This window comes from Anolis carolinensis, chromosome 4 (assembly GCF_035594765.1).
Source record: "Anolis carolinensis isolate JA03-04 chromosome 4, rAnoCar3.1.pri, whole genome shotgun sequence".
Classification (NCBI taxonomy): Eukaryota; Metazoa; Chordata; class Lepidosauria; order Squamata; family Dactyloidae; genus Anolis; species Anolis carolinensis.
The window spans coordinates 197260096-197278169 of record NC_085844.1 but is presented as its reverse complement, the minus strand read 5'-3'; the positions used below and the strand labels follow the sequence as shown (position 1 = coordinate 197278169).

At 38.9% G+C, this 18074-nt stretch overlaps 1 protein-coding gene across 6 annotated transcripts in view; it reads right to left on the bottom strand.

Moving 5' to 3' along the window:
• Positions 1–18074, bottom strand: part of atp2b4 (ATPase plasma membrane Ca2+ transporting 4) — a 207218-nt gene that overhangs the window by 12247 nt on the left and 176897 nt on the right. For 3 of the 6 annotated variants that reach the window (XM_008109668.3, XM_008109669.3, XM_016993268.2), the window contains 2 exons: positions 14894–15001; positions 10080–10262 (listed from right to left, as the gene is read on the bottom strand). In XM_008109668.3, coding sequence (XP_008107875.2) covers positions 10080–10262; positions 14894–15001 — 291 coding nt within the window. Of the gene's footprint in view, positions 1–4430; positions 4618–10079; positions 10263–14893; positions 15002–18074 lie in introns of all 6 variants that reach the window. The other 3 variants (XM_008109671.3, XM_008109670.3, XM_062978509.1) reach the window with 2 other exon arrangements.

The following is an 18074-nucleotide window of genomic DNA, read 5'->3' as shown; positions in this document are numbered from 1 at the left end:
TTATTTTGAAAATGTCCAGGAACAAACGTATGAGTACTTCCAGCCCCTGCATCAATCACAGTTTGCTCGGTCACAAATAAAATGCACACCAATTTCTATAACAGGAACACTGTAGACACTGGAATTGAGACATCATATCTTTACAGGGTGAAGCATACTACTGCAGAAGTTACAATCACCCAGACAAAGCAACATAACAAACATGTAAGGGTAATGATAAAAACTTGCTATTGACAAGCGAAATCATATATACCTGAAATAAATAATGATAACAGCTTTCCACTGAGATTTCATATGTAGTATCTAATTAGCAGAAACACATTCTGAGCAAATTACAATCACAATGTAAGTTGGGGAAATTTTTCATCCCTGCTTTTATCCAATTATAATATCAAACATAGTGGCAACAGAACTCCAAAGTCATTAGATAGTATTGTGTTAAACATTTTTCCAGTTCTCACAGAAAACTTCCATACTCAGAAGCAAAAGAAAAATTGCATAGCTTCTTAGTCATTTGTGAAAGCATAGTGAGTACATTATATGTATATGAATAAATACATTAATTTCCACATAGTTCTATATATTAGGCCTCCATATTATGTGATGAATAATATGCAGGCCTCCTTGAATACTATGTTTAGCATAATATCTGAAACCTTTCCTTCCAGCCAGCATGTTGCTGAAAGCTGTAAATCCTGTACAGTTCATAGTTCCCTTACTCGCTCATGTATACAGAAGGCTGAGTTGCTAAAGGGAAGACTCAAATGTTGGAATACAGGCTCCATGTGATGAAAACAGCCAGGTTGGTTGATTCTTTCTACTGAGAAAGGAAATGGACTCCCTTCCCAATGGACAGAAGCACAGACAGGAAAAAGAGGAAGAAGACTCCTTTCTCAGAGAAGTTTATGGTTCCATTCAGCTGGGCTTCTTGCCGGATTTGACACTTTAAAGAGTGGGCTGCATTTGAGGGCTCATTGTGGGCAGTCTGGTTCCCTGTTGCCCTTGCCTTTGTCCATGAAGGGGGGACTCCGTATATAATTGAAACTGGGTAAAACAAGTGAGCATATGTACATTATTTTGGAAGCGTCTTTCTTCCCGTCTTATTGATGTGGTTGTTGAATACAACTGATGTAACAACAATAGGCACTACAACTGTTATCTTGAAAATCAGTCACTGTTTTGACTCTGTGCCAGTAAAGGTGCAATGGTTTTAGCCAGAATTCTATAACAGCAATGGTATTAAACCATTTTAAAAACTGCATTTATCTGCATTTAATTATATCCTATTGTTTCATTCCAACATGCCTTGTATATATTTTCCAGTATGACATGATCCTATTTCTGTCTACATGTGTTTAAGATATATATAACCAATTTATTGTCTTATAGTTTCTTGACTGTAATAAAGGAGTGTGGAGTGAGACTGGAAGATGGCTGCTCCAACATGGGTAACAACCAAAAACTCAAATTCTGAACCATTTATGAGGACATCTTGATGAATTGAGGTTACCACAGTTGTGCAACTATTCTCTTTCATTACCACAGAGAAATTTAGCAATGATAAGAATAATAAGAAACAACAAGCTGCCTAAAAACAGACATGTTCCCCTATGAATCTTGTTTTTTAATGAATGGTTGCAGCAAAATGTTAGATATTGGTTAATGACCAATGTTTTGACATAGGTAATAATCTCATCTATAATCAAAAGTAAACAAATGTGTAACCCAGGGCAAATATGTAGCTCCAAAGGTATTTACTAAAGCTCTGGGTTATTACTGAAGGAAGAAGAGAGGTATTTTCCCATTTCTTGCTGATGAAATGTGATTGGCTATACTCAACATCTGACAGAATTAACCAGAAATTAACTAGAAAACATTGTTTAATAGCAATGATTATCATTAGTGATATGGCTATGAATGTCCAGTATCACTACACAATCCCTTAGTCATGAGCTTAATTTATGAATTCTTACTTCGCTAATCAACCAGCCTTCAAAAACACAGCATGTGGGATTGATGAGTTTTTAAACATTGTAGAACTTTCCGCCAAGTATTGAGAGAAAGTAGATACAAGTATCAGAGAGGAAGCTTGAAAGAATAGCAGAAATTAAATAGAAAACCAAGTAATCCCAAAAGGCACAAGCATAGTTTTGATGCAGTTGTTATAGAATAGAAACCACATTTTACTTTTTTTTGTTCTACCCAATCAACTTCAATTGCATAAAACCCCAATAAATAATTGTCCTCAGTGTTTAATTCCTGGACTGAATGTGATGCATAAAATTTGTATTAATCCATCCATCTATCTGTCTGGTGACTTACACTGATGGGAGAGTAAATACAATAGCTGCACATAAAAATGTCAGCATTCACTAAAGCTAAAATTTCTCCTACTTAAAATGTTGGTCACCAAGAAAAGGGATTAAAATGCTTATACATCTATAATACTGGCCATCATTAAATAAACATTCTTAACTTCTTAAAAACAAATCACTGGTAAAAATACATGGTTTTAGATGCAATTGCTTTTTTAAAGTCAACTTTTCCAGTTCATTAAACTTCATAACTGATTGAAGTCTACTTATAGGCAATGCTAGTAAAATGGGTGGTGTTAGTAATGTTCATTTAATATAATTATTATTCTGTAGGTCATATGTTCACATTTACTGCCTTTTAAAGCAGGAAAATGAAGTGCTTGCATATATAAGACCCTAGCTTCTAATCAGCTGAACTACGAAAATCTGTACACATAGATGAATTCTACTGCTGTATTTAGCAGAAACAAACCAGAAAACTGAAGAATCGAAACCATAGAATCAAACTAGGCCTGAAGAGCTGAAACTGCATGGACTTCTAGAAATATGGTACAGTAGAGTCTCACTTATCCAAGACTCGCCTATCCAAGGTTCTGGATTATCCAATGCATTTTTGTAATCAATGTTTTCAATATATAGTGATATTTTGGTGCTAAATTCGTAAATACAGTAATTACAACATAACATTACTGCGTATTGAACTACTTTTTCTGTCAAATTTGTTGTATAACATGATGTTTTGGTGCTTAATTTGTAAAATCATAACCTAATTTGATGTTTAATAGGCTTTTCCTTAATCCCTCCTTATTATCCAAGATATTCGCTTATCCAAGGTTCTACCAGCCCGTTTAGCTTGGATAAGTGAGACTCTACTGTACTTTAAAAAAAAATATCCACTATGGTTGATCATTAAAAAGCTGTGGATTTCATTCTACAGCCTGTTCATTATAGCTAAAGGATATTTCTGCCAAACTGAAGCTCTTGCTAGATATCCAGATCATTCTTAGACTTCACCTACATTGTGAAAAACATGCATGTGCAGCCTGCCTTACAAGATTGAGAAACTTGCCTAGAAGCTTTAATTCCTAAAAATGCTTCAGTACTCATTACCACGAGCAAGACTGTCCAGTCCAGCTTACTAGGATAATGGAGAACATGAAGAATCTTGAAATGTTTTCCCTAATCTGATTATTTTTTCTATGTCAGGAGCGATTTGAGAAACTGCAAGTTGCTTCTGGTGTGAGAGAATTGGCCATCTGCAAGGACATTGCCCTGGGCATATTCTGATGTTTTACCATCTTGTGGGAGGCTTCTCTCATGTCCCTGCATGAGAAGCTGGAGCTGACAGACAGGAGCTCACCCTGCTCCCCAGATACGAACCACTGACCTTTTGGTGAGAAGTCCTGCTGGCACAAGGATTTAACCTACTGTGCCACCGGGGGCTCCCCTAATCTGAATTAGTCAGCACATTCAGAAATCCTTTCTAAAAATGTTGTGACACAATCTGATACACATTTACTCTAAAGTAACTTTCACTGTCTTCGACCTGGACTTATTGCCAAATGAGTAAAGGTCTACATGAGTGTATCCTAAAAGATTCTCATGTTCTACAAATTCTCAAGTTCTACAAAGTTAGAAAAATCTAAATTTCACTATGCCAAAGCTTCCTTTAGCAAGATTTCTGTTGAAAACCTGGACTCTGGACAGACTTTTCTACATCCCTATTAACCTATGGCCATGAAATCTGCTACTGCTCTCTTCCCCCATTTTTCCTTTAACGAAAAACACCTAAATGCTTAATGCTCCTGTGAGAATATGGGAATCATAATTCAGTCCTGCAAGAAAGAGAAAAAGTTGCGAAAGAGGAGAAGAAACAGAAGAATTTTAACACAAAGTTAAAGAAGCCAGAGCTTTTTTTTAAAGGTTGTATGCTCGCACATACAAGTATGGGCATATTTGTTTCCCCCCGCACTTCTTCCCAATTCTCAAGACACGAAATCATGAACTGAGTTATGGGTTAAAAGAAAAAGAGAAAGAAAACAGTTTTGGTTAAGTCTGTGCGAGTGCCCTTTGATGGTTATTAGGAAGTCATGCATTGAATAGACTATCACTCACTGCCCGCAGGAGGAGATGCAGCAGCAGCAGCAGAAGTGGTGGGAGTGGAATTGACGGAAGAAAGAGCTACATGGGTTGGGCTAGAAACATTTTTTACATCGTGGTGTTGGCTCACGATGGAAGGCTGTCTCCTGAGGGCTCCCTGTAAAGAGGAGGCGCCGGTCTGGAATGTGTAAACTACGTCCATCTGCAAAGAATCAGAGAGTGAGATAGCTTTGTCCCACAACCAGGAGAGGAAAAGGAAGGAGGAGAATGGAAGGGGAGGTTGGGAAGACAAAGGATACAGGAACAAACAGTAAGGAACAAGAGTCAAGACAAAAGAGGAAAACCCAGTAACCCTCGCAAACAGTTTTCAGCAGTTAATCGAAAAGTAGAGTCATTAATTAAAGAGATTACGGTCTTTCCCCATCTGTTCTCCAAATAACTGCTTGTATTTTGCACTGCAGCCACATGTTACATGCAGACACAAAATCTTTTGGACCTCTCTTTTTGTTTATTGAAAAGCATCATGGGGTCAATTGATCTCAGGAAAACTACTGGAAGGAAAAGAATTTTAAGTGCTACTTCCCCCTCTTTATTTATGTATTATTGTGTTTTATCTTCTGTTGACTTCAATGTGACTATTCCTCAGGTTTTAGGAAGCAGTTCTAGGGTTTTTCCCCTTTGATGGTATGGAGTATAAATGCACCTTGGCCACATTTTTATCTGTAAAGTTCAGAGAGGCCCTAATACTGTACAATAGGTAGGGTGAGATTAGATGGTGGGAATCTGATATAATAGCATCTTGAAAGCACAGTGGAGAAACTGAGCACATGTACATGCAAGTGAAAGTTTGAGTGAACCAAGTGTGCAATCTGCACCTTTATAAACTTCAGTGAGGCAAGCACTGTGTTTGATAGTATTTTCAGGCCAAAGACAGGAAGTTCTAGCAATAATAGCATGTCTCAAGCTTATATACAAAGAGTAGGTATGAATAATATTAGATCATTCGTTTTTGGGCATTAGGAAACACATAAAAATAACAAAAACAAGGTAGAAGTAATTGCAACAGCAGTTGGTCAGCTTATCCCAGAATAGAAAGTGCCCAGCAGCAAGCAGTATCACACTTGGCGATCAGTCTCGGCCTTAATGTCTATGGTTTGTAATGGCAGGCATAGAAAAGCTGTTGTGATAGTTCATCTTCCTGCTTCTCTAAGCTACCAGAAAGTCATTACATTTTCCACTGGAAAGGCCTCTTACAATGAATGGAAAAACAAAGGTTATCTTATTGGGATGATAATAGCTGTTTTTAGATCATGCAAGCAGAGTAAAAAGCACCTCTGCATTTTTATTCTGAAGAAAATAGATATAGGACACTCTAAAAAGTTTCCGTTCTTGGACATTTGATTTCAAACTTTGAGGTTAAATCTGCATGTTAAAAAAAGAACCACCAAGTGGTGTCATGTTTGCATAGTGTTTGCTGGAGTAGGCAGCACCATTGAATCAGTGAGCATGTAAAACCTTCCATTGTGTAGTTGTTCTTTCACAAACTGGACATGGCTACCACTTCCTCTTCATACTGGTTTGAAGGGGTGTCTTATGAATCAAAGTAATTTTACAAACATCAGAATTGTACCTACCACTCTCTTCCATGTCTGGAATACAAACAGCACCACTGGCAATGAACAGTGTCCAATACAAAACCTTTGTAGCAGCTCAACTTATGAAAACAAAATATAGTCATTTCTCCAAGTGATACAAACTTCTCGCCATGTGTGTATGTTTCCCAGAACCTAAAACAACTTGATTCAGTGACACATCGTGGACAGTGAGTGACATGCAACAGTGACCCTGTCTAGCTGATGCCAGACATCACCAGAGCTTAATAAAACCATACCGCTGCTTAAAACTAAAGGTTGACAGACCTCCTTTCAGTGGATGATGGGTCAGCATCTTTGTTTGCATCTTTTCCATGAGAGCAGTCTAAATCTATCTTTTTTTTTTTAGCATGCACAATAAAGGGATTTACTCTCATGGTGGCATAGATTACAATTTCAACATGTAACATTACAGCTTGTGGCCAGGTGTCAAGCAAGTGTTTATCTAAGATTATTTCCTTGTTTTTGAAGTCTGTTATAGGGGTTAACACTTGAACTAAAATGGCTAATTTCTGTGATGTTTACCTGACATTAGGTACTCCTAAAACTGCTTCTATGTTTCAATGTATCACTGCTACCTAACCTTCCTGGTTGCTAGGACCTTACTGCATGCTGGAAATGGCTTTAAAGCTATGTAGTCTAGCTTTGCCTGACTAAATGACCTCCAGATGTGCTGGACTAGAGGCATTAACCTGAGACAATAGGAATATTAGGATTTTGAGTTCAACACATCCATAAAGCAGCAAGTTGGGTAGGTTGATGTAATCCCAGTATGTTTTCAGTAGACAAAATAAAGAAAATGCATCAGCAGAACACATATTTTCAGTCTTCAGAAAAACCCGATGCCTGTAAATAAACTGATTGGCCTTCTTCAAAGGCTACATTAAAAGTAAACACAAATGTATATATTAACTTATAATCATTTGCAAATGAACAGCACATAAATAAAATATACTTATAAATACATAAATAAATGACACCAGGGCTTTAAAAATGAATAGGACAACATTTCTCTAATTTAAAATATAGAAGAATGGGTGCTCCTTTGCGCAGACATTTTAAAGAATTACAATATGATCCCAATGTCTGTGGGGGTACATTCTGTACTTTACATAAATACTCAAAACCATGGATAATAGTGAGCCATAGTCAAATGAAGAGCATCTGGCCCATGAATACCATAGATTTGCACTGGACTTACAAAACACATAGAGAGCATATATTTGATAAATTATATGGATAAATTCCCCCCTCCCCCCAAATGCAGGGGTTGTACTGTACAACAATTTGCATCAGATCTCAGGTTTTAGGAGCTGAAAAAGATGAACAATTATTGAAAAATTCTGATGAGAAAAGAAATGGAAATAATTTTAAGGCTGAAATTTTTGGCTCCAGATTGAGATCCAGATCTCAGTGAAGATCTGAATCTCCATTCCACCCGTCACATAACTCTCCACTTCCCCCTCCCAAAAAAACCCCAACCAGCATGGTATCCTTTTAGCTAGGGACTCCCTTATTTCTGATCATTTATTGAAATGTATAACCAATAAAAAGAGACCATCTTCTTTTATTGCTGATCAGTCTAACTACTGGAGAAAGAGTGTGTATTAATAACTCCCATAATTTCTGCTGTTGATTTAATTAATAGTATGCATGTAATCTAACACTAGCCTGATATTTGTCAATATACCGGTAATATTTTATTTATGTGTTGACTTTTGGAAAAGATTTTAAGTTAATACATGTATTTGTGTTTACTTTAAATGTAGTCCCTAAAGAAGACCAATCAATTTAGATACAGGTTGAAGTGTGTTGTCTTTTTAAATAAAAAATCTAGACCCTCAATAAGCAATTAGATTCTATTCATGCTCCAAAATCAAGAAAAAAAATCAGCTTAGTATTTTTCTATTATAAACAATCTAGAACCTGAGAGGATGCAAAATAAAACCAGTGCAGGTGGGTAATAGCAAAGGCATGCTCTGTTGTTTTAAAAAGCAATCAAGTGATGAGAGATGTATATATGATGTGGCCTTGTATCAATCTTGTTTGTGTGCTGGGAAGACTGGCATTACAATGTATCACTATACTGTCTTCCCATTGACCTAATTATTCTATTTCTTTTTTTTAAAAAGTAAATAACTTGTGTTCAGGTTTCATACCATAAGGGGAGCTACATTGTCCAGGAAAATAATAACAGTGATAAAGATAATACAAGGTGCCATCAGTTGTTAAAGCGGTCTCAGTGATAAAGTTTAATAATTGATCTCAGATAAAAGAATCAAAGCTTAGGACCTGTGTCTCAATATATCTGGCTGGGTCATACATTGGCAACAGAGATATCATGTGCCTGCCAGTAACATCTATTAGGTTGGCAGTGACAAGAGTTAGGGTACATTATGCCTACCTTCTTATTAGTCTGCTTTTAAACAGGTCTTAAAGGCCAGGATATTCCAGTCAGCTTTTAAATTAATGGATGATTTGATAATAAATTGGATTTTCCCATTATCCGAAGCAAGCATCTTTTTGTTTTCACTATATCTCATTGTCTGGCAGATATCATAAGCTTCAGGAATGGAATATCAAATCTCAGAATCACTGTGTAATGCCCCTTTGGCTTCTTTTGTTTTGAATTCCACTTACATAGCCCTCAAAAAAAGAATATTACAAAAGTGAAGAACAAGTCCTGTCCTTGTCCCACTAGGCTTCCTTATGTGATTTTAACTGTTTTTACTTGCGATGTTTTTTATCTGTTTTTACTTGGAATGGGTTAAATCCTATAGGTTTGATCATTTTAACACCATATTCATTATTTGTATATAATGTCGTAAATCACTTTGGGTCCCCTAGTGGAGGAAGACGGTATATAAAGGATGCAAATAAATAAATACATTTTCTAAAAGAACCAAGCTACAATCCAAACAACCTGGACAGTTTGCGATTGTACAGATGAATGGTTCACAACTGGGCTGCTCTTTTTCCAGTACAAAAGTTAATCTGTTGTTGTTCTCATTGTAGGCAATTTCAGGTCGGACAACACTACAAACCTGATGAAAATGTGATATTTAGGAAGTTGATTGGCATTTCAGGGTCATCACAAAAACTACTGAAAGCGTGCCAGGTTGGCATTTGTCGAAATGTGTTTTATTACCTCTGAAGCAAAAGTTTATGTAACTAGGAAAACTAGGATTTGATAATATGAGATTCATATCCATAAGCATAACTGACCCTAGTGCCCACACTCCTCTGTAAGAAATGATTAATGTTCACGTTGCCTTCATCTGGATTATTCAATATTAAGTCTTTCTTGAGCAAACAGAATTTATTCAAACCATTTGAAATTGTTGTTAGCAGGCATACCTGCGCGTTGGTTCTTCCATAAGAAATAAATGATAGTTTTGGCAGACTATTCCTCTTTGACCATAACATGCTGCCCAACAGTTTCCCTTGATCCCTAGCAGCTTGTTCTTCCCCTTTGCAATGTCCTCCACAAGGAACAGTATAACCCAGTTTCAATGTTAAAGGCTGTGATAATAGAGGCAAAGATTTACACAGAAATTCTGTGCCAGAGCAAATGGATTTTCTCTTCCTAGAGCTTTCCTTTGGCTTCCAATGACCTGAAGGCAAACAAAGTGAATCTTAAGAAATTCTGCAGTTTGGAAAATAGAGCTCCAATACGGTTTGGAACCTAGGCATAGTTTGGAAGATGCAAGGAGAAAAATTTGGCATGGAATGGTATATTTTACTATACATAAGGAGTGAGGAGGTTCAATTAAGAAACAATCAGGGATGCTTACAGAAATTCATCAACTGCCTGCATCTGTCTAGCTGCACCTGCACAAAGGCTACTGGGTCAAGCCATGTGGCCTTCCAGATCCTCTGGCAACATGAATATCATCTTCCCCTTCAGGACAAGCAGCTCTGACCTCCACTGGAATGGGATCCCTTTCAGCCAGGAGATAACACTGGTCATAGCAGTTCAAACCCCATAGGAGAGAAGGACTGAGCACTTTACCTGAGTCTGTATTCTGTTGAGGCCTCGGAACCACAGAATCTGTCCCCGTCGAAGTTCCATTTCAGCATGGTCAATTTCATCTAGACCCTCAGGCAACTCCTCATCTGCCATGTCCTCCTTGGTAATGCCGTGTCCTGCCTCCTTCAGGAATTTCAGTTGACTGTTTGGAACAGTGCAGATCAACTATAAAGAAATGAGACACCTAAGATTAGTTCCTTTTTGCTATGGGCTTTGTGTGATATTGCTTCTCCGTTTCATCGTATGTCATGCTATTACCATCATCCCATCAGTGCTTCTGTACATTTAGTCCACGTCATCCTAACTGTGCTAGATATCATGATGATGTCTCTATTTACTCATTTACTGAATTCTTTTATAGTCTGTCTCCTACCAGGCTCTTAATGTCAGAACATATTTTATTTAATTAAACAAATCAATAAGACCATAATTTATATCAAACACATAATGCATGATTTATATGGTTTTTCAATGGGAATTCATTTTAAATATTTATAACCCACAGTTGAAATAACTAGTAATCATTAATTTTAGAGGAAGTGTATTATTGTGGAATATATTTAGAAGTGGAGGCATACATTATGTAACTATTCTAACCTGTTTTTCTAATTTGTTTTCAATATATCAAAAAATGGGATCCCTGGTATTCATACAGATGTCTCATCCTCATCAGTTCCACCCCATCTTCCTAAATTCTCTTTTTCTATCTTAAAGATTGGCAAATCTCTGTGTGTGAGTGTGTGCACAAAAGATTGTGAACTGGTTTGTGTACACCACCTATGGAAATGTTATCTTTCAACACCATAAACCCTTGTTAGCATATTCACAGACTCAAAGAAAAGTTGTAGAATATGTATTCATGATATATTTGACCTCAACACATTTCTTATTCATTGCTTCTATTACATGTGCATCTATGTCTTCAAAAGAAGGGAGAAAAGAAAGACTGGGAAGTAGAACAATTATGGCTGTCTGATTGAAATGGTAAAAATGTGAAATGCCTGAAAGGAAAGGAAGAATGAAACAGAATTATCTTTTTCTTTTTTATACAGTAACATGCTATTCCACAGGGATTAGGGATCACAATGGGGTTAATGCATTTTCAGTGCTGTTTAGTTATTCCATAAAAATACAGATTCTCAAAGCTTCAGTTTGTAACATATTTTTAAATGAACCATTAACTTGTAAAAATATTGCATTGCATTCTCAGTTCAAAAAATACCAAAATGCATATAGTTATATGTGCATTTATGAAGAAGCACATTCAAGTATTGTGGTATGTGTATGTTTTAATGTATTTCAGATTAATTGAGAAATGGGACAAAATTATTTATGAATGAGCACATGCCATACTGCAGGTCATGCTTGATTCCCATACCTACTCAATTAAATAAGCTAACAATACAAAACTGGCTAACTTCTGCTATGAAGCCTAAGTTTTAACTATCCCAGTTAAACTCATTTTCTTGAAGGTAAGCAGGTATATTCATTTGAGTTTTTTTAATAGTGATCCTCTTGGTGATATGTAGCAGGAACAACTTCCTGTTATACCCACATATAAGCTCCATAAGTCATTATGCCAGGAGATATCAAACTTCTTTGCACAATAATTCCTCCCTGCATATAACTGGCCCTTTTCATGCCAGAGCATACATCCATAGGAAAATGGCAGTTCTAAGACATGGTTCTGTAGCTGGGAGAATGGATAATGTCATCTTATGAATTCTTCAGTGTGCACATATTTTCTTGTCAAAGATCTGGAAGATGAAGATTTAAGTCTTTTCCCAGCTGTAAAAACTCAGCAAAACACTGCTCTCTGCAACCATTAATGAGCAGGCAGTGGGGACACTCTCTGTTATGGAAAAAAGTTGGTCACACTGGGGGGCAGAAGGGAAAAGAGAGGAGAAGTACACGGTAAATAAAAATAAAAAATTTATTCTTATATCCCGCCCCATCTCCTGAAGGGACTCAGGACGGCTCACAACAGGGACAAGCCCGAACAACGACACAGCAAAACATTACATACACAACATTAAAACAGAAAAAATAAAACATTTCAACTATAAACAAAACAATATAATAAAACAATACTTTAAAATCTGAGCAGATAAAATCAGAGTAAATAGAGGAGAGACACGGGGACAGGCTCATTAAAGTGCTATATCATATGGAATAAGAAATGGTGATAAAATGCCATACAGTTTTGTAAACACAGAGAAATAGTCCGATATCAATCTGATGGGCCTATTCATTCAAATGCGCTCTGGAACAACCATGTTTTCAATTCCCGGCGGAAGATGGGCAAGGAAGGAGCTAACCTGATCTCCTTGGGGAGAGAGTTCCAGAGCCGAGGGGCAACTGCCGAGAAGGCCCTCTCCCTCATCCCCACCAGCCGCATTTGAGACGGGTGGGAGCAAGAGGAGGGCCTCTCCGGATGATCTTAGGGTCCGTGTAGGTTTGTAGGGGGGAGGCAATTGCGAAGATAGGCAGGTCCCTGAACCATTTAAGGCTTTATAGGTGATAACCTGCACCTTGAATTGGGCCCAGAAATTTATTGGTAGCCAATGGAACTGTTTAAACAAAGGGGTTGACTGTTCTCTATAACTAGCTCCCGTTATTAATCTGGCTGCTGATATTTGTACCAATTATAGTTTTTGAACCATCTTCAAAGGCAGCCCCACATAGAGTGGATTGCAGTAATCCAACCTGGAGGTAACTAAGGCATGGACCACCATGGCCAAGTCAGACTTCACGAGGTATGGTCGCAGTTGGCGCACAAGCTTTAACTGTGCGAAAGCCCTCCCGGCCACCCTATGCTCCGATCAGCTTTACGACTGACCTGGAGGACCTCTGTCTAGTCAGGATTAAGTTTCAGCTTGTTCACCCTCATCCAGTCCATCACAGCAGCCAGGCACCGATCAAGGATCTGAGGGGCTTCCTTGGAGTTTGGTGGAAAGGAGTAGTAGAGTTGAATGTCATCTGCATAGAGATGGCACCCAACTCCAAAACTCCAGATGGCCTCTCCCAGCGGTTTCATGTAGATGTTAAAATGCATGGGAGACAGAACAGAACCTTGCGGGACCCCACAGGACAATGGTCAGGGGTCCGAGCACGTGTCTCCCAGCTTCACCAACTGAGAGCGGCCCTCCAGGAAGGAGCGGAGCCATTGCAAAGCAATGCCCCCAATACCCATTCCGGTGAGCCGCCCCAGAAGGATACCATGGTCGATGGTATCAAAAGCCGCTGAGATGTCCAAGAGAATCAACAGGGTCACACTCCCCCTGTCGAGTTCTCTGAGGAGGTCATCCACCAGGGCGACCAAAGCCATCTCCGTACCATGACCGGGCCTGAAACCAGACTGTGATGGATCCAGATAATCAGTCTCTATCAGGAACCCCTGGAGCTGTGAAGCGACCACCCGCTCCAGAACCTTGCCCAAGAAGGGAAGGTTCGAAATTGGCTGGTACTTGTTAAGTACCGACGGGTCAAGTGACGCCTTTTTCAGGATCGGTTTAACAAATGCCTGCTTTAAGGTGGATGGAAAAGGTCCCTGATCCAGTGAGGCATTTATTATCCTCACGAACCAATTTGCCAACCCCCCACTGGCACGTTTTATTAGCCAAGATGGGCAAGGATCTGAAGCGCATGTGGTCACTCTCACAGCCCCAAGGATCCCCTCAACGTCATCAGGGTGGACAATCCGAAACAAATCCATTAACACTGGACAAGCAGGTGCCTCGGTTACCTCCACAGATACTGCATTAAGGCTGGTGTATAAGTCAGAGCGTAGCCGAGTGACTTTGTCTGCAAAATGATGGGCGATCTTGCCGCATCGAGTTGTCAGGTGGTCAGGGGCAGCCCCCCCCCCCAATCACAAGGATGGAGGAGCTCCCCCACCACCCGAAATAACTCCGCTGGTCTGTTTGTTGCAGACGCAATGCGGGCAGTCGAGAAAGTTTTTCTGGCTGCCTGCAATGCCACGGAGTAGGCATTAAGAGAGGTTCTAGCCCGTGCTGTAAGATCTCAGCCTACATCTATTAAAGGCAATCAGATTACTATGGCTGGGAAAGTTCTTTTCTTGAGATCTGGAGAGGGCCACTGCCAGTTAATCAGCAATATTGGGTTAGATGGAGATGTAACCTGATTCAGCATATTGCATCTTCATATGCTTCATAGGGAAATTCTGATTAGTCTATGACCAGATGAAAAGAGAGATGGAAAGTAACTCATCCACAGCCTCAAAATAAAACTCTGTGTGTGCACCTTTACGTCACCTGTGGATTTATGGCAATCCCATAAATTTTACAAATTGTCTTAGACAAGGGATACTCAGAGGTGATTTTGCAAGTACTTTTCTCTGAAAGCCTACAGCAGATAATATTCATTTGTGCTCTCCCATCCAAGTACTAACCAATGCTTACCCTCTAAGCTTCAAAGGTTAGAAAATATTTGATAAATTTAGGGTATTTAAGACAGTTAATCAAACTCTAGTGAAGCAATAATATAGAAACCATATTTATCTATGAAAAGCATCAGTAGAAAAATTCAGAACTAAAGTCTTCATCACACTGTCAGTGTGAAGATTGGTCATGCTTCCAATGTAGGGATTGATTATGACTTGTTAGGAGTTAAAGAAAAAAGATGGAGACCACTGCCACTGTCTCACTCACTGAGTGAACAGTTTCCTACTTTGGTAGAGAAAGAAAGTTAACCATAAGGTCTCATCTCATCACCACTTTAACAAGGAATGGGATAAATTGTTTGAGTCATCAGAGGATGAATATCCAAGTGCTTACCTGGCCCCAAAGCAGCTCTCCAACACCAATGAAAATACACCAGAACCACTGACTCAATGTGAGCCCAGAGCAGCTGAATGGTTTTCCACCAAATTCCACAATGATTATCTATAGTATAACAAAATAAAGAAAAAAACATATTCAGGAAAAAGCATTGTCAGGAAGGCATCAGTAAAACTACAGTTGGGGAAAGACTAATTACTAGGGTGACTGAGTAAAAAGAAAATTTTTACTACAATTTCAACAGTGGTTCAAAAGAACAAAATTCAGTAGGTGTGTCATTTTTCATACAATCATTACTTCTGAAACATGTACCCTGAACAAATTCCTCAAACCAGTCTTCTCCAAACTGATGCCATCTAGATGGGATTGAATCCAACTCCCATCAACCAAAGCCAAAGAGGTATCATATGTCCATGGAAAGGCAGACTAGATCAATCTATATATATAAAAGGAGAATGGCGTCGCTCCACCAGGCAAAACAACAAAACTAAAGGCCCCCCAACCTAGAAAATTGACAACACAACCCCTCATCCACGTCTCTACGTTCTTACAAACAAACTACACATCTCCAACCTCCATGGGGCCAAAAAACCCCCAAAACCCCCAATGCTCCATCTGCGCCTGCGCCAAAGGCCAGTCCGAGCACAGACAGCACAACTCCCATCCCTCCCTTCAATGGCCCCTCTCGTGCGCAATCCTTTTCGCGCCCTAGTTAGCTACATTTGTGCAGAGCCTGCATTAGTCAAGGGATGGAATGCACTGGATATACTGTATTAAATCTAATGCTCAAATCTATTTACATAATACAATAATCTTAGCCCTGAGCCAAAGCAATAGGGGAAGCTGCTTCAGGAGCACCTGGAGCTTCTATTTGAGGGGTTTCGTCTACAATTTAATTGCCATATATCAATGCTTTGCCATGCTGGGATTTGTAATTTGGTGAGGCATCCGGAATCTTTGGCAGAGTAGGCTCAAGCCCTTGTAAAATTACACTCCTCCATGACTCTGTAGTATTGAACCAAGATAGTTAAAGTGGATTCATTCAACAGCATAGATGCACCCCAAGGTTTTCTTTTCCATTGCTGGAAGTTTTGGTGCTGTAATACAGAAGTTTTTACAGAAGGAATTCTAAGCAAGCAGCAACAGTAATGGCCATTTAACCAAGAGTGCATCTTTTGCTGCTGCACATTACATTGGTCAGCAAATAATTTCTTTGGTTTCAGGGTTTTGAAAATTGAGGTGTGCATTAGATTTGATGGCACATTAGATTCAAGTAAATACAGTGTGTGTGTGTATAACATACATCAGTCTTGAATCATATAAACAATAGCTACTAATACTATGAAGCTACAAAAAGAAGCTTTGCCAACATTTGCTGACTTTTCTCAATCAGAGTTCAATATCAAAAAAGTTTTTTTTTCAAAAAAGAAAAAAAAAGAAAAAGAATCTCTGTTTGGCAATCCTGGGAGTCTCAAGGGCAGAAAATTGGCATCTGCACCCTCTGTGGCTGCCCACCCATGTTCTCACTGATTTTTACAGGCCTCTCAACTCAATATACTACCAAAACTTTTTCAGTATCTTGTATTTCTGTTTCTTAGAGCATGCCCTACTTGGAAGAAAAATGGGCACAAAGTTTCTTTAAAACCACATCACATTGGAAACTATGCATGACCATTTTCTTTTCTGTCAGATCTATATTTGGTATAAAGTTCAGGACCTCTTTGGGTTCTTAGTTTTGATTCTAATTTCATCACAAAATGATCCAGTTTTCAGAGAAAAGAAATGCTAATCATTTTTTTAAAATTCCAGAGGAGAGGTTTAATATTGCTAATACTACCACATCTGTTCTCTACTTGAGACTGGTTTTACCATATTTAAAGTATTAAATTGAGGGGGAAAAATATTTTCCCCATTAAGAGTCTAAACCTGGGTCTAAATCATCAGACTTTTCATCTTTTCCTTGGTTCTTATGAGGACAATCTCCAAAGGTTTCCCAAAGAATAGTAGACCAGACGAAATGACAGTGGTCAGGCTTGCTTTTTTTGGGCATATCTCCACAACTGCAGTGAAGGTATAGAATTTAGCTTCATGCTTGAAGGAGCTTATGAGATCACTTGTAGAAAGGCTTTACTATGTTCTCGGTTTTCTTGCTGAGACAATTCAACTCCAAGTCTCAGGTGAATGCTGACCAATCTATAGCAGAGACAGAATAGAAGCTAAGAAGAGTCACAAAATGCCTCTGTGCAGGGCAGCTTCTGCTCTTTGGTTATTCTGATTTTCAGGGAACCTCAAAGAGCATGAAGACAAGACTCTCTCTCTTAGACATAAGTGCTGCAACTGGGATGGAACTACTTTAGAGGTAGCTTAGTGTCATATTTGAACATCTGGTCAGGGGTAAGATTTGTCAGAAAAATGATGAAGAGATTTTATTTGAGATGATTTGGCTAATTTCTTGCAAAGAATGTCACTGAAGCCTGATAGAAATAGAACTGCTGCAGTCGAAAGCAGAGCTTCAGGAAAAGATGAAGTAATTGCAGATGGCTTGGTTGTCTTAGCTACTGCAGTGGGCTGGTTTTCATCTGGGAAGGACAGATGGAAAGAGTCCATAGTATTTGCCAGTAGGAGAAGTGTCATGGGGGAAGAATCTGTCCTCAGCTATTTTTAACTCTACTCAGTCATCCTGAGAGAGCACATCACCCTTCCTGCCAGAGCTTTATATGTAAAAGAAACTGCAGAGTTGAGGGTGACTCCCTGACAACAGACTGATGTACCCATCTACCACGTATCTGAATTTCTTCTTGCAGGAGCCTGGAGAGAAACAGAGCTGCTTCTTTTGTATGTGAAGATTAATGGGCCTGAGAAAAGTCAGTTCTTTTAGGGAAGGAATCATGTTTCCTTCTCTCAATCCAGCACAGAGATTAATAGAAGAGATTGGGAGAAGACCATCAAGCCTCTTAGTTCTTCAGGTCCAATGCATGATTCTTGGAAATGAGAAGGAGACATCACAGTGGGTTGTATGAATGCACAAATGACTGCCTGAACAGTAACTGTCCTATTCCATCATGTTTCTGTATGTCACACACACTGGAGGAAGGCAGGTGCCTCGCAGACGGTACTGACAATAACATCACTATGCCAAATTAAGCACTAGTTTGAGTTCATGTCACATGTCACAAAG